Consider the following 21,708-nt stretch of genomic DNA (forward strand, 5'->3'; position numbering starts at 1 on the left):
TTCCTTTCTTTTTCCTCTCTTGGATCGGAACAACACCACTGTCATGGAGCCAGCAACATCCCAAGATGGCGCTCTCAAGGCCTTTCCGGAGACTGCTTCCGCTCCGGTACATTTGAAGCCCAGGGTAGCAGCATTGGATGCGGTTGAGGATATACTATACGGTTCTGTAAGTTTACCCACTCGTTAATTCCCTTCCCCGGCTCTGCTTCCCTTTCCCCAACATTAGGGATCCGTCCTAACATATATACTCAGATCGCCGGCGTGGTGGGCAAATACATTGAATACCCCTTTGACACCGTCAAGGTCCGGCTCCAATCCCAGCCCGACCACCTGCCTCTCCAGTACAAAGGACCACTGGACTGCTTTCGCCAGTCCGTCCGCGCCGACGGCTTCCTCGGCCTGTACCGGGGCATCAGCGCGCCGCTCGTCGGCGCAGCCCTCGAGAACAGCAGCCTCTTCTTCTGGGAGCGCCTCGGCCGCGCCGCCATCTACGCCTCCGGCTACAGCCCGCGCGATCAGCCGCTGCCCCTGTCGGCCCTCTGGATGACGGGCGCCTTCTCCGGCACCATGACCTCGTTCGTCCTGACCCCCGTCGAGCTGGTCAAGTGCAAGATCCAGGTGCCGCGCGAGGCGGACAACGGCAGTGGCAGTGGCAGTGGCAGTGGCAGTGGCGGCGGGGGAAGCGCGGCCAAGGCGGCCCCGCTCAGGCCGATATCGGTGATCCGGGACATTTGGCGACACCAGGGCCTGCGCGGGTTCTGGCACGGCCAGCTGGGCACGCTGATCCGCGAGTCGGGCGGGTGCGCCGCCTGGTTCGGGTCCAAGGAGACGGTGACCAAGCTGATGCGGGAGTGGAACGTGCGGGCGGCGCGGACCGAGGAGGAGCGGGCGAGGGCGCGGCAGGCGGACGCCCTGCCCCTGTGGCAGCAGGCCGTGGCGGGCGCCTCGGCCGGCATGTCGTACAACTTCCTCTTCTTCCCCGCCGACACGGTCAAGTCGCGCATGCAGACCACGCCGCTCGGCGGCAGCGCTGCGCAGCAGAGGACCTTTGCCGGCGAGGCGGCCGCGCTGTGGAAGCAGGCCGGCCTGAAGGGCTTCTATCGCGGGTGCGGCATTACCGTCCTGAGGTCGGTGCCGAGCTCAGCGTTCATCTTTATGGTCTATGATGGGTTGAAGAAGTATCTACCCATGCAATAATCAGCAGCGGTGTTGTTTGGGGGGGTGTTTTTTTTTTTTTTTGGGGGGGAAGGGGGTAGTGATGATGTCGGTTTTCTTTTCATTTTGGAGGGTCTTCCTCGCGGGGGGGGTCTTTTATAGAACGGTGGGGTAGGAGGAAGGGCGGTCTGGCGGGCATAGACATGGAGCATCCCATTTCTTCATCAGCGGGCGTTGCGGTACCGAATCTTCTTCCATTTGGGCGGAAAAAAGAGGCTAGCTTATGATACAGGAAACATTGGACGAAAAGCTTGGCTTTACTCACGGGGGAGAGGAGGAGGAGGGGATCCCCATCTTCCCTTTTTTTACTTGCCTACCATCTCTCCCTTGTCTCTCCCCCCTGTTGAGCATTCCTTCCCTACCTGCTTTGCTTCCACCATGCTTACGCGTTCTTCTTTCCCTCTCCCTCCCCCGCACGCGCCGCAGACGTGGGACTTAAGTCCCAGTTATTCAGATACCCGGTCCCGAACGAGAGGTAAGTGGCGAAGCCGAGCCAGGCCACGTAAGGAGCCAGCAACCAACCCGACAGGTTGTCCACCTTGGTCGCCCACAGCCAGGCGAGGTACGAGTTGATCCCGAAGAGGGTGGCGGCGTCGATGGTCGCGAGGGCGGGGCGGTTCAGGCCGTAGAAAAGAGGCATCCAGGCAAGGTTGATGCCCAGCTGGATCGTGTAGAGGGTGGCGCCGTGACGCGCTGCGGAGATAGTTCCCTAGCCCGAAGCAAGAAGGTTCAGCACATCATGAGCGAATGGAGGAGGAATGGGCCCCGGGGGGTGGGGGTGGGACTGGGTAGGAAGGGAACAAGAGAGAAAGGGGTGGGCCTTACGGGGCTATTGAAAGGCGAGGTTCCGAGGCTGAAGGCGCGGTGAGCGGCATAGCCCATCAGCCCGTAGAGCGTGGTCCAGACGGGCGGGAAGACGGCTGCCGGCGGACGGAGGGGCGGTTGGTTCAGGGCGAGGGATTCCTGGCGGTTTGTCGCAGCTGCCAGACGTCAGAACTTACTTGTAAAACAGGACCAGGGAATTACGGTCATGACGTGGGGGAAGCACGGGGGGTTCTCATATCCATACGTCTCGTGGCATATCCCACTGCTGAGCCGAGCGCGATGGGCAGGAGGATGGAGGCCGGGACGTTGTTGAAGACGGCGTCCGGAAGAGTGAGCGAGGGTATGTAGGTCGTCATTCTGGGCTGCTCTTCGGTGTACAACTGAAATCTGTGACAGACAGAAGGATGCGGTCGCAGTATTGACTTGAAGAAGGATAAGCGGGTTGTGTTTCGGATTTTTTCCCGGTCGCTACCTAGTAGCAGATGTGAAGGTGGTGTTATGTGGAAGGTCGAAGATTCGGGGGTATGACATCACCCGAACTCCCAGGTAGTTCCCATGATCTCTCCTCTCTATCAGTGATATCAACCGAGGGCATCGAGCCTGAAGAAAACAAACCAGAATGTGTTTCTGACAATTATGAACGTCGCGCTTTTCAGTAAGGAATAAGACGAAATGGTTTCCCTCGCTGTTCGTTGCGGTCTGAACCCCTAGTGCGATGAAGCTGTGATACGTATAAACCGTGTTCCGTATACGGAAGATACAAGGTATGTATGTAATCCGTACACGGAACTGATGCAAGATTAAGGTGAGGTACCGTTCTATGCTTGGTTACCTAGTGCAGACTAACTAGGCGTAGGCGCATAGTTAATTGTTTCTACAATTGTGAGGTCAACAGTCACCATAAACATTTTATAGGGTGCGCCGGCATAGCAGGAGCCAGGCGATATTATGTAGTAGAGTAACTGCTTTGATGCACTAGGTGCACTACAACTCCTTTTAGCGTTATACGAGAGTACGGATTAGTTACTACTGCCTTGGTTCCAGCATGGCAAGGGGCCTGGCTGGAGTGCGACACGTGACGATGCCAACCACCTAGTGGAGCTGAACTGTCCACTTGCGCCGGCCCAATCCCGCAACCTCACGCTCGCGATCCCATCCAACAACGCGCGCATCAACCTCGCGACTAGGTATCAGTCGCCCATTACTCATCCCATCAATTGTTCGTTGAACCTTTCTCTTCTATCTATTCTTGCCCCCTTCTCATTCTCCCTACTGCCCTTCTCGTCTGCGCCTGTTCTAGCGCTTCACCCTTGAGCACCCTGTCGGCTTCGCTTGTCAGGACTGGTCCTCTTCTCCCGTCTCTCTTGCAATCAATCTCCTTGCATCGTCGCGATGCCACGGGCCAAACCTCATCCAGTCCCCGAAGCCTTCTATTGCACCGATCTTCTTCACTCGTCAATTTAATCTTGCACCTTATTGTCGATCTTCCATTTCCGCTCGCATAGCCCCCCCGTTCTCCGTCACCGCTCCCTGCCTGCTCCTCCCTGTCCACCTCGTCGCTGAATCGTTGCTTTCTAACCGCAATCATGTCGCCAAGCAGTAACCTCTCGCCACAAACAACCAAATCACCGACTTCTGGAATCACTTGACCAGCGGCAAAGAAGTCTGCGGCAACACATAAGAAGAAGGCGCCGCTCTCGGCCCGCCACGATCCCTTTCATTCCTCCCTCGACCTCGCGCAGCGCCCGATCCGTCTCAAGTTTCCGCCAACCGAGTTTAATGCCGGCCGAGTAGTATCATCTTCCCGCTAGGCCGCCATGGATTCATACCATCGGGAGTCTGCTCGTTCTCCTGGCGACCGTTGGAGTGGCCGCGACGATACGAGGATCAAGGATGAAAGAGGAGACAGCTTCTACCGCAACGGCAGATCTCCTGGTGCGTTTGACCCTTCCTGTTTCACTGCAGGTTGCTGTTCCGGCAATCTTTGCACGCCCATTATTATTTTTTTTTTTTTTTTTTTTGGTTTTTCTTCTTGGCTTACATCTGCTCAGCTGCAGACCGCAGCAGACGCCGATCCCGATCCCCTCCCGCGGTTGATCGTTACGAGCCCAGGGCGCGCGGCCGTGACGACTATGCCGGCACTCGCGACCGCGACGACCGGAGCCGCCGCTCACCCCACCCGGTTATTGATCGCTACGTGCCCGGGCAGGATTCCGCCCTGCCGCAGCCCCTGAACAACCCTCTTCCGGATCCGCTCAAGCTGTCGTATCAGGTGGGCTTCTCGTGGTTTGGCGAATGGTGGAGGGCAAATGAAAGAATAAAGGAGGAGAAGGAGCGTCTGAAAAGTGGCCGGCGCCGCGAACCCGAGCGTCCCAGAGGCCCGCGCGAAGCCCAGGAGGAGCGGGAGAAAGAAAAGGCCAAAATTCAAGCTGCCTACGACAAATACAAAGAGGATCTCCAGGCGAAGATGGCACACGCCTTTGTCAAACAACACAAGGAAGAACAGTGGTTCAAGGAACGCTACGTGCCTGAAGTTCGCGACCCGTTCCGCCAGCAGCTGAACGAACAACGTCTTGGCGCCTATGCCCGCTGGGAGCAGGACCTCGCCTCGGGCGTCTTTGACGACTTCTCCCTCGAGGGCATACCCAAGAGCGAGACCAACGGAGCTGGCGGCGCGGCCGAGAAAGAGGAGGGCGAAGCGACCGCTGCGAATGAAGTTCTTGGTGTTGGCGATCTAGTGCCAGCCCAGCCCACCGAGATCCGGGATGAGAGCCTGGATCAGCCCACTCTCCTCATCAAGACCATCGCGCCCTCTGTAAGCCGCCAAAATCTTGAGGCCTTTTGCAAGGAGCATCTCGGAGAGGGTGAAGGTGGTTTCAAGTGGCTCTCTTTGAGCGATCCAAATCCTAGTAAGCGGTATCACAGGATCGGTTGGATCATGTTGCACCCCGCTCCCGAGGCTCCCGTTCCCGAGGAGAACGAGGGTGCCGGGGACGAGGACGGCGAGTCCAAGCCTGCCGCTCCTGTCTCAACTGCCGAGAAGGCCCTCGAGGCCATCAACGGGAAAACCGTCAAGGACGAGCTGCGTGGCGATTTCACCTGTCATGTCGGTGTCCATAATCCACCCTCACACCCCAGGAAGAAGGCGCTTTGGGATCTCTTCTCCGCCCCTGAGCGCATTCATAAAGACCTCCAGCTTGCCACAGAACTCGTTACCAAGTTCGAGAGTGACATAGGGTCCGACTTGAACGCAAACCGCCTGATTGAAGACCATGTTGACAGGCTGCGTGATGAAGGGAAGCTGCGACCTGCGGTCCCGGTGACCTCGGTCAAGAGGCCAAAGAAGCAGCGGGAGCGGACTATTACCCTGGATGAATCCATGGATATGGAGCGTGAAGAGGGAGATGAGGAAATGGCCGAGGACGGCGAAGACGATGAAGAAGAGGGAATGGTGGATGATGAGGTTGATGACATCGACCTCCTCGCGGAGAAGAAGCGGCTGGACTTGACTATCGAGTACCTCCGCCGCGTCTTCAACTTCTGCTTCTTCTGTGTGTTTGAGAGCGACTCGGTTCACGAGTTAACCCGCAAGTGCCCGGGCGGCCATCTCCGGAGGCCTAGGAGCACCTTGTCCTCGGCAGCCAAGGCCGTGGCTGAGGCCAGCGCGAACGGCGACCCCTTCCCGTCCAAGAAGCGTAAGGACGAGGAGGTTGAGGAGGGCGAGGCCCCCGAAGAGGACCGCAAGTTCCGTGCCTCCTCCAAGGCCGAACAACAGCTGCAGCGGGCGTACAACTGGGTCAAGACGTTTGAGGACAAAATCAACCAGATCCTGCATCCCGAGACAGTCGACCTCAGAAAGCTGGGCGGCAAGCCAGTCGAAGACGCAGTCAACGACGAGCTGGGCAAGTACGTCAAGCAGGAAGACGAGCACAAATGGCGCTGCAAGGTCCCCGAGTGCACAAAGCTTTTCAAAGAGGAGCATTTTTGGCGTAAACACGTTGAGAAACGTCACACCGAGTGGCTAGAGAAGCTCAAGGAAGAGGTGAGTGAGCCACTCTCGTGTCATGCGCACCCCACACGCTAGCATGCATGATTACCGTCTACCCATGCTAACTCCCCGGCGCAGTTCCAATTGATCAACGCCTATGTGCTCGACCCGGCGCACATCGCGCCCTCGCGCACTGACGCGAACTCCAATGGCCACTTCCCCCAGTCCAACGGTCAGCAGCCGACGGGCACCCCACGCGGCTTTAATCTGCAAAACTATGCCATGAACAGCATGCTCAACTTCCCGGGCTTCCCCATGGCCATGTTCCCGCCCGGCATGATGGGCGGCAGTGGCGCCGGCGGCGCGAACCCGCTACCCAACCCAGCTAGTTGGCACCCCGGGACCGGGGTTGACGACCGTGGTGCAGGCGCCGGCCCGATCCGTCGCGGCGGCGGTATGTCGAGCGGCGGCGGGAGCCGGTTCCAGAACCGGTTCGGACCATATGACCGCCGCGGCGGCAACTCGCGTTACGGCGGCGATGGTGGCGGTGCGATGGGTGCCGGGCGCGGTCGTGGCGGGCCAGCTAACAGATGGGGCGACGGCGCCGGCGTTGCAGCTGTCGGTCCGAGGGAGGCGGTGCAGGGCCGGACACTCAAGAGCTACGAGGACCTGGATCAAGTGTCCGGTGGTGGTGGTGGAGAGCTCAACTATTAAGTCTTCTGCACCGGCTCTTTGTCGAGTGAGGGGTGGTACATTGGGGGCTGCAGACCTAGGGCGCCATACGCTGGTGAAAGATTGCTAAGATGCTATGGGGCATGAAGCTCAATGAGGGAGCAGTCTCACACACTCACACACACTCACACATCTTGGTGGCTTCTGATGGGAATCGGTGACCTTGAAGGGTTTCATTTGCATTTGGACTCCGGAGGGGAATGGCTTTGTGTGAGCTTTGTACAGATAAGGGTCCGACAGACAGCGAAAGTTTCTTGAGTTTTTCACAACTATTATCCAACTTTGAAAAGTGGGGGAAGCATGGCCGTCAAGTTCCCTTCTGTATGTGCCCTGTGTCTAGCTCCTAAAAAAATCGAGCTGGGGAAAGCTGCCGAGGCCGAGTTCGGGTACAGCCTGTAAGACAGGCCTGTCATAATACAGCGACAAGAAACCCAACCTTGCTGGCGAGTTCATGGACTAGGTTTTTCCTACAAGAGCGAGTCCTTGGTTCGATCATGCACAACTGTTTATTTGCCCTGCCATTCCTTGTCCTTGACATGCAGACCGATTGCCATCCAGAAACTAGCCCCTCGTCTCGTGTCATTCGATTATAATCTATCTATCTGCTCAGCGCGATATCATCAATGCGCAGAATCATCTTGACCGTCTCGGCGGCCAGCTCGATGGCGCTCGTGCTGACGAGCAACGGCTGTAGCACGTTCTCCTTGGCAATGTTGGCGTTGATGCCGCCGCTCTTGATGCTGACGCCGGCGTTCTTCTCGCCCAGCTCGTGGCGGTGGCGCAGTTCGGTGACGACCTTGATGCTGTTGAGGCCGGCGTTCTCGGCCAGCGTGGTGGGTATTACCTCCATGGCGTCGGCGAACGCCTTCCAGCAGATGGCCTCGGTGCCCGTCAGCGCGCGGGCCTGCTTGCTGAGCTGCGAGGCGATCTCGATCTCGGCCGCGCCACCGCCCGCGATGAGCGCCTTCTTCTTGACCAGGCAGCGCACCACGCAGAGCGCGTCGTGCAGCGACCGCTCCGCCTCGTCCAGGATCAGGCTGTTGGCGCCGCGGACCACGACCGAGACGGTCTTGCCCGCCGACTTGGTGCCCGTCACCTTGACCATGCGGCTGCCGGCGCTCTGGACCTCCTCGACCAGGTCGGCGCTGCCGAGCTTGTCCTCGGTGAAGCTGTTGATGTCGGCGATGGGCTTGCAGCCGGTCGACTTGCAGATGAACTCGACCTCGTCGCGCTCGATGTCTTTGACGGCGAGGATGCCGAGGCGTTGGAGGAAGTGCAGGGACAAGTCGTTGACGGCATCGCGGAGAATCGACTTTTGGATAAAGAGGACGTTGCACTTGGCCTTCTTAATCTTCTTGACCATTTCCAGCAGGTACATGCGCTCCTCCTTGACGATCTTGTCCATTTGCCGGTAGTCGTTAACCGAAATGGTGTTTTCCATCTGGAGCGAATTAGCAAGAGTGACCTGACGCACCGGGAGGGGAGGAAAGAAAGAGGAGGGGCGAAGGGCTCGTCATCAAGGCAAGGAAGGGACGTACGTCGGGCTTGGGCGGGCTCAGCTGGAACTGGATCAGACCGATCTTGGCCTTCTCCATCCGCACCGGCCCTCCCGCGCTCTTGATCACGGGCTGTGTCAGGACCAGGCCGTCGACCAGCTCACTGTCCTCTATCGTCCCGCCGACCTTCTTGACAATGCGAATGTTCTTGAGGTCAACGTTGTCCGCCGTCTTGAGATCTATCGTCTTGGTGACTGCGTTCACAGCCATGGGCCCGAGGAGGTTCGAGTATTGGGAAACGATCTTGGAGGAGAGGGAAGTGTTGGCGGCCTGAAGGAGGGCAGCGGTGTCTGTGAGCGCGATGGGTTGTGACATGTCGTGAAGAACCTGTACGGCGGCGGCGGCTGCCCTCTGGAATGACTCGGAAATGACTGAAGGGTGGATTCCCTTGGACAGTAACCGGTCGGCAGCGCCGAGTAGGCTGCCGCAGATAACCACCACCGAAGTTGTGCCGTCACCGGCCTCGACGTCTTGGGCGTTGGACAGTTGGACGAGCATCTTAGCTGTGGGGTGCATGACCGACATGCTCTTGAGCATTGTGCTGCCGTCGTTGGTGATGATGGTTTCGCCCTTGCCACTCCGAATCATCTTGTCCATACCCCGCGGGCCCAGCGATGTCCTGATGGCGTCGGCAACGGCTGCAAAAATCTCGTCAGCAAAGACGAAGCTTCCCGGCGGCGTCACAAAAGTTCGCGTACCTCTCGCGGCGACGATGTTGGACGACCGGACAGCCAGCGGCTTCTCCTTGTCCTGCATCCAAGGGTCAGCAACGCCCAGCTCGGCGGGACAGGCCATCATCGGGGAGCAAGTACCCTGAACGCCGCATTTCCACCCCCTCCGCTCGCCTTTGTTGCTGTCGCAGTGGCCATTGTGAAAGCTTGATTTCCTTATCGTCTGCGGGAGAAACGGGCGAGAAAAAAGATGGCGTGTTGTGTTGTCGCGACGAGCGGTGTGATTTCTCTTCTGTTGACTTCCAGGTAGCTCCCCGCCAAAGGTCAGGTACATTACATACACTGCAATGCACTGCAATGTGGGACGGGTTTTTTTCAGTCGGGTTCTGGAGTTCTTCCCAATCCGCTAGTTGGGGGGGGAGGGGGGGGGGAGGCGGCCGGGCAGCCAGCTGGAGGTGGGCTGCAGGTGGGGGGACTCCAGATCGTTAACTCTAACCGTTTTCGTGCTAGGCCGCCTTCAGCCTCGCAGAGCTCTGGGCCCAAGGCAGCATGGGATTACGGAACCCGAGCTCGAGGTTCCTCTGGGTTCGTTGCTCTCCCATAACCGCCACCAAAACCATCCAAAGTCGACCGGAACTCCCACGCTCTCCCGCCGCCCTCACCACCAGGGTTGAGTATTCGGCAATTGCGCACAGAGTTGTTGTAGTTTTCTTGCATTATTTTGTCGATTTGCGATTTGATTCCCGTCGCCAGCGCTTCTCCCTGTCGTCATCATGGTACGCGGAAACCAACATCGACCCCCGCGGTTTGGTCGCTGAATCCCGACTGTTGCCTCCTCAACATGCTGACCTTCGGATAGCCTTCTGCCACAGGTGCAAATTGGGAGAAGTACAGAAAGAACTTCGCCGATGACGAAATAGAGGAGAAGAAGATCACGCCCTTGACAGATGAGTCGGTCACGCCCGGAACCGCCGCCATCGCGACTCGCAACTGACAGCACGAAGGGATATTCAGGTTCTCAAGACATACGGCGCCGCACCGTACGGTGCCGCCATCAAGAAGCTCGAGCAACAAATAAAGGAGAAGCAACAAAGCGTGGACGAGAAGATTGGCGTCAAGGTTCGTCTGCACTTGGCGACGGTTTCGCGTTCGGACATTCGCGCTGACTGTCCCTCTCTAGGAGTCAGATACCGGCCTTGCGCCACCCCATCTCTGGGATATCGCCGCCGATCGCCAAAGGATGTCAGAAGAGCAGCCGCTTCAGGTAGCGCGGTGCACCAAGATCATCCCCGACGAGAAGGACGAGTCCAAGAGCAAGTATGTCATCAACGTCAAGCAGATCGCCAAGTTCGTCGTCCAGCTCGGCGAGCGCGTCAGCCCGACGGATATTGAGGAGGGAATGCGGGTCGGCGTCGACCGGAACAAGTACCAGATTCTCCTCCCGCTGCCGCCCAAGATCGACGCCAGCGTGACCATGATGACGGTCGAAGAGAAGCCCGACGTCACATACGGCGATGTTGGTGGTTGCAAGGAGCAAGTAGAGAAGCTGCGCGAGGTGGTCGAGATGCCGCTGCTGTCGCCCGAACGCTTCGGCAACCTGGGTATCGACCCACCCAAGGGCGCTCTCCTCTACGGGCCCCCCGGTACCGGCAAGACCCTGTGCGCGCGCGCTGTGGCCAACAGGACAGACGCTACCTTCATTCGTGTCATTGGCAGTGAGCTCGTCCAAAAGTACGTGGGCGAGGGCGCCAGAATGGTACGCGAGCTCTTCGAGATGGCGCGGACGAAGAAGGCCTGCATCATCTTCTTCGACGAAATCGACGCCATCGGCGGTGCCCGTTTCGACGACGGTGCCGGCGGTGACAACGAGGTGCAGAGAACCATGCTGGAGCTCATCACCCAGCTTGACGGCTTCGACGCCCGTGGCAATATCAAGGTCATGTTCGCCACCAACCGGCCGTCGACGCTCGACCCGGCCCTCATGCGACCGGGCCGTATCGACCGCAAGATCGAGTTCGCGCTACCCGATCTTGAGGGTCGCGCCAACATTCTCCGGATCCACGCCAAGAGCATGTCGGTCGAGCGCGACATTCGGTGGGAGCTCATCTCGCGCCTGTGCCCCAACGCCACGGGCGCCGAGTTGCGCAGTGTGTGTACCGAGGCGGGCATGTTCGCCATCCGGGCGAGGAGGAAGGTGGCGACCGAGAAGGACTTCCTGAGCGCCGTTGACAAGGTCATCAAAGGCAACCTCAAGTTTAACTCGACCGCGGCGTACGCGCAGTACAATTAGAGTGGGCTAGGAAGCCCGTTCTTGTTTGTACGAATAGAGCTTCTTACATTCCCCTGGGAACTGTCGGGTAGCCGCAACGACGGCTGCCCAGCAATGCCTTGCATGATGCTGAGCGAATGGAGCTGAATGAGTTATTTAATTGTTTGGGTTTTTCTTACCCAGTGATTTCTCCCACTCCGGGACGCCCTATCGTCGTGCCTATAGGGTCACTGGCCGCAGTGCCCCGGGCTGTAAACGATGGGCGCTAGCTACTTCCATGGAACTCTACCAAACCCCGGCCTTTCCGCTGCCTTGCTTTCCAGATATATCGGGCTATGCATGAAGCATAGATGGGGTTAAGCTTGATGTAGCTATCCCAACACCTTCTCGTCCTCTCTCTTTCGAGTGAATTATCAACTATTACTATGCCCAGGAAATGCTCTGACAGTCCCTGAGTTCCACTCAATCCTCGGTCTGTGACTTGCCCAATTCACCGACCCGAGATCCGTCCCGCTTTCTTGGCCTTATTTTCCTTTCGGTTGCCACTTTTGGTATCTTCTCGTCGCATCCTCTACCTCTGAAGGCGTCGTTGTCCTCGGTCTTTGGAAAGGTGATTGAAAACATTTCTCCTCTCCACTTAAGGCGTTCTCTCGGCCCGGCCCCTCCGTACTTGTATCCGGGCGGTGCTTTGATCGGCCACGAGGATCCCTGTCCTTATCGTAGGCCACCCCACCGAAGCCGTTCAGACTGTCAATGGGGGGCCAGTGTCGTCGATGGAGGTTGGAAAGTCGCCCTCCGGGGGGACAGGCAATCCGATATCTCTCCACAGAGGACGCCGCGCGAGCTCATCCATGCAAACCCAACAGGCTTTTATCATGGAACAACAGGTCCTCTTTCGTTCAGCCCTCAACGAACGGCAAACACCCCAAGCATACCACTTCGCCGTCCTCTCCCCTTTCGACACAGCACCGACTGCAGACAACCTGCCTGTGCTTCGAGCCTGTCATCCACCCTTGTTCCTGTGCTGGTAAAGTTCCGCCCTCGCTCTGGGCGCGTTGCGGTTGTTGTTGCTGGTCTTCGTCATCTGCGTCAAGCATCGTGAAGGATGCCTCCCCTTCCTCCACAGGTGTCCCTGTTGCTGATATCGTCGACAGTGTGGCCGCTAACTGATACGAAGGTTCTGTCTGCGTCCGTACATTGCCTGTGGGAGCACCGCTACCGAGTCCCCAGCCGAGGCACTCGCGAATGCATACATAGCATGTGCGCTGGCCGCACCCTTGGCAGTCGGCGAAGGAATCAAGATCAGATTTCTTGTTGGGTTTGCGGGAGCAGATGTGGCAACGGCTCATGAGACGTGCGGAGGAGGTGTGGCTCGAGGTCCCTGATGATGTTGTGGTGGAGATTTTCTCGTTGCGAGTTCGTTGCTCGGCTTGCGGATAGTCTTGGTGCGAGTGGTGTTGTTCCTCTTGTGGGAATTCTCTGGAAGGAGTATAGTACGGAAGATGCCGCATCAATTCGCCGTCTGCTTCGAAATCTGCTTCCACAGCTGCGCGCGGCCGCTTTCCGGGTGGGAGCGCAAGGCTTTTGCGAGCTGCCAATGGAGTTGAGGGATGGAAGAAATCGCCATGGTGGAAGGTCTTGTCTGCGTACATTCCACGGGGGCTGTTTGGGGCACTATGGAAGGTGAGAATGGGGCCGGGGCTTTCGGAAATAGGCTCGCATACGGGTGCATCTGGTGATCGTTATCGTCCCGCCTCCGCTTCTTGGAGGACTGAACAGTCGGTGATTCCTGGGCGACCGAAGGCATGTTCAAGGGATATGCAAGCGGACGTTGATGGCGGCGAGCAGGTCGGACTTTAGATCGCAGTAAATAGCGAGTTGTTGAACGACGGATCGTTGAAGGTTGTCGAGGAGTGTGGAAAGGGTAGCAGCAGCCCAGAGGCGTCAAACTTAACTGAAGTTCGCATCCAAAGCTGAAGTTCAGGGTCTGGGCTCCACCGACGCCTGCAGCCGTTGCCCCGTGCCTGAACGAGTCGCGTTTTCAAGTGCAACCATGAAGCGAATCGAGAGATTGGGCCATTATCCGGCTGCTTGTGGCCCCTGCGTCGCTCCGCTCCACGGTTGTATTGTCCCGACTTGAACGAATCTCGGGCAAGGAGCCACGTCGTCAAGGAGCATACTTGTAATCCGTACACTAGCTTAGTTAGTGCACTCCTCTCTCTCTCTTGAGTTAGTGTTAGGTGGTCTTGAGGCCAGACAGGACATACAATCACAGTCTGTCTCACCGTTATGAGCTTCCGAGTTAGTTGCCATCCTATTGCAGACTTACAATCTTGTTCCTTGCCCTCCCCTTCTTCCACCTTTCCTCTTTCCTGCAATACAAGAAACATATTTGCCTGTCTCGCTCTAACGCCAACTGTAGTGAGAAAGCATGAGGTTCTAGTTCGAGTTGATCAAAGTAACTTTGTAGCGTAGCACTTGGTGATGCTCCGAAAGACGGTTTGCCAAGCTTCTCGCCTCTGCTCGCACTGACCGCGTCAGCTTAAACAAGACTCGGCAGTACGCACTGTGTCTGCACGCATGATGAATGGCTTTAAACCATTACAGTGTTTGTGAGAACCGACAAAAGACAACTATTTTCTTCGTCGGACCGTCCAAGCGCTCTTTCCTATTTCGTGAGGCGCTGCGGAGGCTGCTGGTGATGATTGTGAATCCCACGCATGACCACATATCACGTGTGACACTAGACCAGAAAAGGCTCCGCCCCACCTGTCTTCCTTCCGCCTTCGAACTTCTCTCTCCCTCGATTCCGTGTCGACCCGTACTTCAAGCTTCCCAACACTCTTGCAGACCGCATCCACCCGCGACCTCCCCATCAAACGTATCATACACTACAACAGCGAGTCGAGAATACGCAAATCGACATCGAGATATGAGTCGTGCCAACAAACTTGGCCCAGAGGTAAATCGGTGAGTCACCCATCGCTTTTGCCTTGATGTCGAGCCATCTTGCCGTTCTCCACCCAGTCGCAGCCCGCCATCCACGCGACCGTCTCGGCCTTCCCATCATCCCCGACCTTCCTCGCTCCATCATGACGTCTTGGCTGACAATATCAACAATTGACAGAGCTTTGTTCGTAAAGAATCTAAGGTACGCTAGCGTTACGCATGTTCGATATGACCTTTCGAACGCCCTGTGTCCTGACTCGATCCCAGCTACAACGTCACCCCAGAGGAACTGTTCGACCTCTTTGGGAAGTACGGGCCCATCAGGTAGGGTAGTTCTACAGGGTTGATCTCCTTTACAATCTGGCTGACGCGGATTTATAGGCAAGTCCGCCAGGGCATCGCGAGCAACACCAAGGGCACCGCCTTCGTCGTCTATGAGGACGTATTAGATGCGAAGCAGGCGTGCGACAAGTTGAACGGGTACAATTTCCAGAATCGTTACCTCGTTGGTATGTTCGAATCTTCGGGCTGTTGTCCAGAGTTCCCGTTCCGTCTCTAACTCTCCCGCGCAGTACTATACCATCAGCCCGACAAGATGAACCGCACAAAAGAGGACCTGGACGCCCGCAAGGAGAATTTAGAACGCCTGAAACAGCAACATGGGATCGATTGACAGTTAGACGGGCCTGCGGACAGCCTTCAGAGCCAACACAACTTGTCTGGAGGCCCGTCTTCTCCGACAACTCCCTCCGCGACGATAAGGGCGGCTTCGGCGCCCAAAGCGCCAAAGTCAATTGTCAAGAGAGGCAGACCGGACATCGCTTCACATGCACGCAGACTGCCTCACTTCGTGCGCAAGCTACTTCCGACGGTGCCAGAGTGCGCCTAGGCGGCTTCATCGCCATCAGTTTTTTTCGACACGCGAGGAAATTTCACATCGCATTGACAGCGTCCTGGCGTAGTTACATGCTGGTTTAACTCTGCTTGGGCCTGTCGCTCCATTCACGAAGCTAGCAACTTTCATTCGATCAGGGTTTCGTTTCTTGATGTTCCCCGGGTGATGCTGAGGTTTTCCGGGACTGGGGATCAAAGGATGGAGTTTGCATTTGTTTTCTACTTGGGGGGTTCTTACCGGCGTGAACAGGGCAATCAGGGAAAGTACTTTATTGCCTGTTTATGCTTTGGTTCTGCTTCGGTGATTTCCAGGTTGGCATTGGGCGCAGACTGGACTGATTGCCTTCGGAGGCCCGGAGATAGCAGCAAGCTGCGGGTGGAGGACAGCGGTGGTGTTTGACAGCAATCCTCCTTTCTCCTGGGGACAGCGTTCTGCCTCAGTACCTGCCTTGCCGCATTTACTGCAATGGTCAATGGAGACCAAGACACGGGAACCATCTCTCTCCCGGTTCAGTTTGGTTTGCCGTTTTGATTTTTCTCCACCACCACAATTACGTCACTTTCTACTTCGTAGAATGAAACGGTGAATAGTGTTGCCAGAGCAAGCCTCGCCAAATCACATGCTGCTTAAGTACTGCGATATCATTTACCAGCAGCATTTCGATGATACCTGTGCCGTCTGAACGGCCTGGAACCCGCGCGTCTCCAAGAATTGTGTCAGATCCGGCCGTGGAGAAGCCGGCGGGCATCATCTGAACGGAGGAAGCCGGATAAAGGGAGGTATCCACCCTGGGTACTATGTTAGGGAAGCCGCTGTGGGACGTTGACCAGTGGGCCATCACTTGGCTCCACAATTCCCTAATCCGGGCCGTACAAGTACTTAGGGACGTGTGCAGAAGTGCTTCGTAAGTTGTAGCGTGCTGTAACTACTGTACACAAGCCCCAACTTCAGGCCAACAGCTGGCTGGCAATAAGGGCGTTTCGGCATTGGCCATGTGCATTGCCCGCTGGCCAGGCTCTCTCATCTGTGACCTTCCCCCATGCACCAGACTTATGCAACGGTAGCTTTTCGATTTATTCTCTGTCTCCGAGCTCTATATACGTTTTTTCCGGTTCCCTTTTTCATTTTCGTTATTTTGTTTCATGCAATACAATCTCGAGTACTCACCTTACCAACCGCCAGGCCAGCTAACCGAGGCGCCTTTCCGACCGAGCGGAACCTTGATTCAGCACGGTGAAACACTGGGAACCACGCGAACGAGATCGGCCAAACGTAACAGGGCTAGCTTTTCTTTTCCACTTCGAATGTCTACGGGCTCGGATGCAAAAAGCTTGAGGGTGTGAATCTGGTCTCCGCCAACCTCTCTCGCCCGCCGCCTGTTTAGAGTTGCCGCTGCATCTTCCAGATGTCGCAGTCCCGACGCTTGCAGTGGTAGCAGCATCAAGTCTGCTGACCCCTCCTCCCTCTCTTCTCGACGGCCCTCCGCCACCCTTCCATTCTGAAAGTCGACGCCGCCGATCCTTTTATCGCCACCACCACCCTCATCATTGTCGAACACGCATCGGGAGACTTTCCAGGAACAATGACGCCCGCGACCACAACCACTTCGATCACCGCCGCTCCCGCCACCACTGCTGCCGCCCTCTCCTCCTCTATTCCCTCTATTCCTACATCCATCCCGACGCCCGACCCGGGCGCGCTCACCGCGGGCCCGCCCCGGCCGGGAGAATGCAGCCTCCTGGGCTCGTTCGCCATCTTCGTTCAGCTGGCCCTGGGAGGGTTGGCCCTGCTGTCGCTCGTGTACAAGCGCTGGCGCGAGCGGCCGCAGCGACCCGTCAAGATCTGGTTCTTTGACGTCTCCAAGCAGGTCTTTGGGAGCGTGCTGGTGCACGGCGCCAACGTCTTCATGTCGCTGCTGACGAGCGGCAAGTTCAGCATCGAGGCGGACGCGAGCGCCGTGGCGCACGGGAGGGTTGTGAGGAGGGCCGTTCTGGAGGGGGTTTTCGGGCGAGGTGGTATCATCTCGGTGAGAGGAGAGGAAGATGAAGGCTATGTGCCGAATCCGTGCTCGTTCTATCTGTTGAATCTCGGGATTGATGTGAGTCTGCTTCTTCCCCCAGCCAATCGAAGGAGAGGCTTTCGCCTGCTCGAAACTCGGGACTAGACTAACGTGACGAACACAGACGACTCTCGGCATACCGATCCTCATCCTCATCGTCCGCCTCCTGACCCGCCTCGTGGCTCTCACGCCCCTCGGCAGCCCCCCCCAGTCGATCCAGAGCGGCAACTACGGCACACCGCCAAACGCCTGGTGGTGGCTCAAACAGAGCATCATTTACTTCTGCGGGCTCATGGGCATGAAGCTTGTCGTGCTTGTCCTATTCATGATGCTTCCCTGGCTGCCACGCGTCGGTGATTGGGCGCTCGGCTGGACCGAGGGCAACGAGAAGCTGCAAATTGTTTTCGTCATGATGCTGTTCCCGCTCATCATGAACGCCCTGCAGTACTACATTATCGATTCGTACATCAAGAAGCAGGAGGCTCTCACCGCTGACGGGAACGCCGGCGCCGGCGCTGGCGAGTCCGTCGTGTACGAGGAGCTCGCTGGATCAGACAGCGAAGCGGATAGTGACGAGACCGACGACGAGGACGATGCGCGGAAGAGCCTCAACACCGGCCGGGATTCGCCCCTGCGAATGGAGAGGCGCGATTCCGTCACGAGACGGCGCTCAAGCCGGGACGCCGAGTACGATCCGGCTGCGGACGGCGACAGCCAGACGGTGATCGGCAGCAACTCGAGCCACGTTTCAAGCAGAGGGACGCTGCCGAAGGAGCTGCTCCCCACCGAGTGAGCAGAACGGGCTGTTGCATTATATGCATCATATACATGGAGTGATGTGGACTTTGGTTTTCTGGGGTTGTGGACTGTGCTAGGCGTACATATCGGCACATCTTGCTTGCTTGCTAGTCCTAAGGGCATCTTCCCTGGTGTTCTCTCTTTATTCCTGGCGCTGGGGTCTGACATTCATGGGCGTGTCATTGAAGTAGTTAGTTGTTTCGTCGTTGTTGGTTTGACGCATAGCGATTTTTGGGTTGTTTTTTTAGAGGCGTGCTTTTTTTTTTTTTGTGAACTTCTTTTTCGCATTGTCCGGGAACTAAGAAATAGGACACGAGGGCAAACATCCTCCTCATCTCCTGTCAGATAATAGGCCATCACTTTTGACTCTGGTTCCACGTCGCTGTGATGACCAACCTCGACAGCCTTTGCTTTACCCACCCCAGTGGGCACAATCCGTGTCAATGATCCTAATTATCTGTCGCCTGGTAGCCTCAGATGCCACAATTCTCGCCCTGCTTGGCGACACCGTGTACTGTACGGAGACATTCAATGTCGGGTTTGTCGTAGTGCCCGGAGCTGGTGCTTGATATCTGGCCGAAGACGGCAAAGTGGAAGGAGTTCCCACATGGGTCCTGAGAGCGTTGTCATGTTTCTGGCAGGAACTTGATGGGATCTTTGCCTTTGGGAACCATATCCTCAATTCGGCCAAGCCATAACAACGACGAGAGCAGTACAATCAGAGAATGAAGTAGAGGTGAAAAGAAGGGGTTAGAATAAAAAAAGCAAAAACACATGAAAGAAAGGGATATATTAGGTAAGTGAGCAGTAATCAGTTCAGGCCTTTTCAACAGATACCTGTTTGTCCAACGTTGAGAGCAAGCCAACAGTCTTTATAACAACCTGATTAGGGAAGGGAAGCAGGTAAGATTGGGAAATCTGCTTAAACCCGAGGGCCTACACAACTGTCTTTCAACAAGTGGATAACAGCTCTCTTAAACCTTAATCATAATCACCTTGTTATATTCCATCAGTCGGTGTCCATATCTGGCCATCATAATGCAAACCAACTACCACCAAAACCCTCTCCAAGCCTCAACAAAATCGGTGTCGTTCAAGCTCACTCAGCACACATCAAACTCTACTCTTTCCTCTCCCCATTTCGGCAATTCATCCTCGCTCCACGGCGCCTCAACCACCGAGCTAACGATCCGAAGACTCAAGAGTGTTTCACAAATCTTCTTATCGTCTGTGCCCGCCACCACCGCTCTCTGGGTCCCTCGCATCACCATCTTCAGGTTTCTCTTCAAGTACGGCACCACATGTCCTGAAGCCAACCCGGCGAGCTCGCCTTCGCAGATCTTCTTCACCAGCGCGGCCGTCAGAGGCACGCTCCCTGAGATAGGCACATCATGCCCACCAGCCCGTTCATGTTGCGACAAGCGAGCGGCGGTAAACACGCCCATGGTCCCGACTTGGGTGTCATTCAACAAATTGTTAAGAAAAGAAAGGTCGCCAAGGAAGAAACTGATTGAAGACCCGTCAATTCCGTCGCCGCCGAGAATACCTTGGCTGCCGTTGCGCCCTACGCACACATCTACCTTCCACTCGTAGTAGCGGTTGCCGTTGCCCCCCGCAACAAAGATTTTGGATTCCAGTAGACCATGGCGCGGCGCCGTTTTCCTGTGGTTGTTTCGGAAGCCGGCACCTACCACGGCAGCGCCGCCTTGAATGCGAAGCTCTTCGAGAAAGAAGAAGGCCGGGCTGAAAGAGCCATACTTGCGGTTTACGGCCTGTTTTACTATGCGTATTTGAGATGCGGCTAAGAGGGTATCGTTTGAAGAGCCGGTGACGGGACCGCGCAGCAACTCGGCGTACGTGTAGCCGAACCTTGTGTGGTCGCGCACGCCGTCCGAAGTCCAGAATGTGCCGTTGTCGTTGGAAAAGAAGGGAGTGAGTGCTGTACTAGAGTCTATGGACTGGCCCCTACGAATGGTGTACGAGTCCAGCAGAGCTTGAGACGAGGGAACCCAAGTGTTGGGGCGAATCGCCTGCCACAAGGCAAAAATCCGGTCAACCATACAGTGATGCAGGAAGAAGACGGGATCGAAGGCCGACCACTGGATGTACGTCATGTGCCCAGGCTGAGGTACTGACTGACTAGGCCCGAGGCCGCCAACTAAGCTATGGATGGTATCGTGCAGCGATTCTACCGATTCAGCCTGTCCCCCCATGGCATTGTTGCTGAACAGAGTGTAGTTATCGTTGTGCGAAAATAAATCATAGAGCCGCTGAGCGATGGAGGCGCGACTCCGATCGAGGTTCAGGGCGACGAGCGTGTTGTTGGACTGCGCGTCAGGGCCGCCACTTGATGGACTTCTAAGAGTTCGAGTCCAGACGTTCCACTGTGCTTCGTCAGATTGAGTGAAGTTTATGAATATACCCAAGCTTACAGGGGGGGACTCAAAAGCCTTCTGATCGAGAGGGTTGAACTGGTAGCTGAATAAGGGGTTCGCGATCCGCTGCAAGCCATTCGGTCCGTTGACATCAACAAACGGACTTCCTCCAATGCTCTTAGGGAGAACGCTTTGTCCAGGAGGAGGGCTTGCCGCCCAGTCCCAGTAAGGGAGGCGGAACCTGCGGGCGGCACTCTCGTAGCGCTGTCTCTCACTTTCGGGCCAGAACTTGGCGATCATCTGGATTAGATCGTGCAAAACTTGCTGGGCTGAAGTCAGATACGATACGGGAACCTAATAACCGCGTTTCTCACCCTATGACAAGAAGGCTATCGTACCTCGTATAGAGCCATGTATGCCCGGTGCCATGTCGGGAACAGGACGGACGAATGGGTACAATACCCGGTATTCTCGTTTCCGGTGACTGATCCCACGCCGCCCCAAGTCTGGTGAGGCATTCCGTGTATCCCTGGGATAGACCGTCATCTCGTTAGTATCACTGGCCGAAACACGTTCGAACAAGGCAACACAAACCCGCGAGTCCATAATAAGACACGGGAGATTCCTGGTCGGTATACTGCAGCATGCTCAAGCCTAGGATGTACAGGGTCCAGAGGTCATGGTCCTGCTCAAGTTGACGAATTTCCTGGCGCACCTGGATCTCGCTGCCAGTCTTGTCCTGCACAACCATGCCCGAACGTTGGCCGAGCTGGCGCTTGACCCGCTTCTTGACGTCAAATCCATAGTCGTAGCCTGAATATTGGGCTGAAACGAGAGCACCGACGAGGCAGACGATCGGGAAGAGGAGAGTCATTTGATAGCGCGCCATTGCCGCGGTGCTCCTCTGCAAGATGTATCAACGGAGGCTTGTTGAAGGTGGGGAGTGTCTGCTGCTCCAAAAGCTCTTTAGTATTATAAAACACGAAAACTTCCGGCGATTTTTTTATTTGTTTGTTTCTGGGAGACGATTTTTCAATACGCCTCGACGTCAAGAGCTACAAGAGCCAATAACGAGCGACAATAGGATAGAGAGGGCTGTAGCAGTGTTGCGTGCGTGCGTGTGTGTGCGTGTGTGTGTGTGCGCGCGTGTGTGTGTATGTGCGTGCGTGTGTGTCTGTAGAAGAAATGACTCGATGACAGCTGAGATAAGAAGACAGTAAGACCACTAACAGGAGATATAAGCTTATAGTAAACAGGAAAGGAAGCTACAAGCCTAATAACCTTCAAGGTTCTTGGCCGAGGAATTACCTCAGGTTTGCGACACGGAGAAGGAAGGAACCGGACGAAAACAAAGGGTTCGTTAACTTGCCTAGTTT

At 56.3% G+C, this 21,708-nt stretch overlaps 9 protein-coding genes across 9 annotated transcripts; 5 read left to right on the forward strand and 4 right to left on the reverse strand.

The window, feature by feature from the left end:
- Window positions 1–43: 43 nt before the first annotated feature.
- P884DRAFT_267209 (mitochondrial carrier domain-containing protein) lies at window positions 44–1,197 on the forward strand (the record flags this gene model as incomplete). Its single annotated transcript, XM_069442085.1, has 2 exons — window positions 44–166; window positions 253–1,197. 2 exons carry the CDS (start codon window positions 44–46, stop codon window positions 1,195–1,197), a joined length of 1,068 nt encoding a protein of 355 aa, XP_069300632.1.
- A 231-nt stretch (window positions 1,198–1,428) lies between these two features.
- On the reverse strand, window positions 1,429–2,727 carry P884DRAFT_237218 (TspO/MBR family-domain-containing protein). The gene is made up of 3 exons (XM_069440025.1): window positions 2,285–2,727; window positions 2,041–2,195; window positions 1,429–1,924 (listed from the first exon to the last, which is right to left on the reverse strand). The coding sequence occupies exons 1-3, from the start codon at window positions 2,394–2,396 to the stop codon at window positions 1,598–1,600; spliced, it is 594 nt and encodes a 197-aa protein (XP_069300633.1). The 5' UTR covers window positions 2,397–2,727; the 3' UTR covers window positions 1,429–1,597.
- Window positions 2,728–3,857: 1,130 nt separating this feature from the next.
- On the forward strand, window positions 3,858–6,742 carry P884DRAFT_275175 (uncharacterized protein; the record flags this gene model as incomplete). Its single annotated transcript, XM_069442815.1, has 3 exons — window positions 3,858–3,975; window positions 4,098–6,082; window positions 6,167–6,742. The coding sequence occupies 3 exons, from the start codon at window positions 3,858–3,860 to the stop codon at window positions 6,740–6,742; spliced, it is 2,679 nt and encodes an 892-aa protein (XP_069300634.1).
- A 310-nt stretch (window positions 6,743–7,052) lies between these two features.
- On the reverse strand, window positions 7,053–9,387 carry P884DRAFT_237223 (chaperonin Cpn60/TCP-1 family). Its single transcript, XM_069440026.1, has 4 exons — window positions 9,129–9,387; window positions 9,015–9,066; window positions 8,299–8,954; window positions 7,053–8,201 (listed from the first exon to the last, which is right to left on the reverse strand). Exons 1-4 carry the CDS (start codon window positions 9,183–9,185, stop codon window positions 7,359–7,361), a joined length of 1,608 nt encoding a protein of 535 aa, XP_069300635.1. The 5' UTR covers window positions 9,186–9,387; the 3' UTR covers window positions 7,053–7,358.
- Window positions 9,388–9,597: 210 nt separating this feature from the next.
- P884DRAFT_237225 (P-loop containing nucleoside triphosphate hydrolase protein) lies at window positions 9,598–11,450 on the forward strand. The gene is made up of 4 exons (XM_069440027.1): window positions 9,598–9,763; window positions 9,847–9,938; window positions 9,992–10,106; window positions 10,168–11,450. The coding sequence occupies exons 1-4, from the start codon at window positions 9,761–9,763 to the stop codon at window positions 11,275–11,277; spliced, it is 1,320 nt and encodes a 439-aa protein (XP_069300636.1). The 5' UTR covers window positions 9,598–9,760; the 3' UTR covers window positions 11,278–11,450.
- A 567-nt stretch (window positions 11,451–12,017) lies between these two features.
- On the reverse strand, window positions 12,018–13,267 carry P884DRAFT_79672 (uncharacterized protein). The gene is made up of 2 exons (XM_069446094.1): window positions 12,981–13,267; window positions 12,018–12,930 (listed from the first exon to the last, which is right to left on the reverse strand). The coding sequence occupies exons 1-2, from the start codon at window positions 13,061–13,063 to the stop codon at window positions 12,156–12,158; spliced, it is 858 nt and encodes a 285-aa protein (XP_069300637.1). The 5' UTR covers window positions 13,064–13,267; the 3' UTR covers window positions 12,018–12,155.
- A 1,081-nt stretch (window positions 13,268–14,348) lies between these two features.
- On the forward strand, window positions 14,349–14,878 carry P884DRAFT_297132 (uncharacterized protein; the record flags this gene model as incomplete). The annotated part of the gene is made up of 4 exons (XM_069444483.1): window positions 14,349–14,353; window positions 14,473–14,529; window positions 14,587–14,714; window positions 14,778–14,878. 4 exons carry the CDS (start codon window positions 14,349–14,351, stop codon window positions 14,876–14,878), a joined length of 291 nt encoding a protein of 96 aa, XP_069300638.1.
- A 1,685-nt stretch (window positions 14,879–16,563) lies between these two features.
- Window positions 16,564–18,039, forward strand: P884DRAFT_79784 (vacuolar membrane protein-domain-containing protein). The gene is made up of 2 exons (XM_069446095.1): window positions 16,564–17,198; window positions 17,284–18,039. The coding sequence occupies exons 1-2, from the start codon at window positions 16,683–16,685 to the stop codon at window positions 17,950–17,952; spliced, it is 1,185 nt and encodes a 394-aa protein (XP_069300639.1). The 5' UTR covers window positions 16,564–16,682; the 3' UTR covers window positions 17,953–18,039.
- An 891-nt stretch (window positions 18,040–18,930) lies between these two features.
- Window positions 18,931–21,312, reverse strand: P884DRAFT_315916 (uncharacterized protein). The gene is made up of 4 exons (XM_069445273.1): window positions 20,927–21,312; window positions 20,731–20,861; window positions 20,390–20,632; window positions 18,931–20,341 (listed from the first exon to the last, which is right to left on the reverse strand). Exons 1-4 carry the CDS (start codon window positions 21,219–21,221, stop codon window positions 19,061–19,063), a joined length of 1,950 nt encoding a protein of 649 aa, XP_069300640.1. The 5' UTR covers window positions 21,222–21,312; the 3' UTR covers window positions 18,931–19,060.
- Window positions 21,313–21,708: the final 396 nt, after the last annotated feature.

Source organism: Thermothelomyces heterothallicus (genome assembly GCF_042370625.1).
Source record: "Thermothelomyces heterothallicus CBS 202.75 unplaced genomic scaffold P884_scaffold_3, whole genome shotgun sequence".
NCBI classification, from domain to species: Eukaryota; Fungi; Ascomycota; class Sordariomycetes; order Sordariales; family Chaetomiaceae; genus Thermothelomyces; species Thermothelomyces heterothallicus.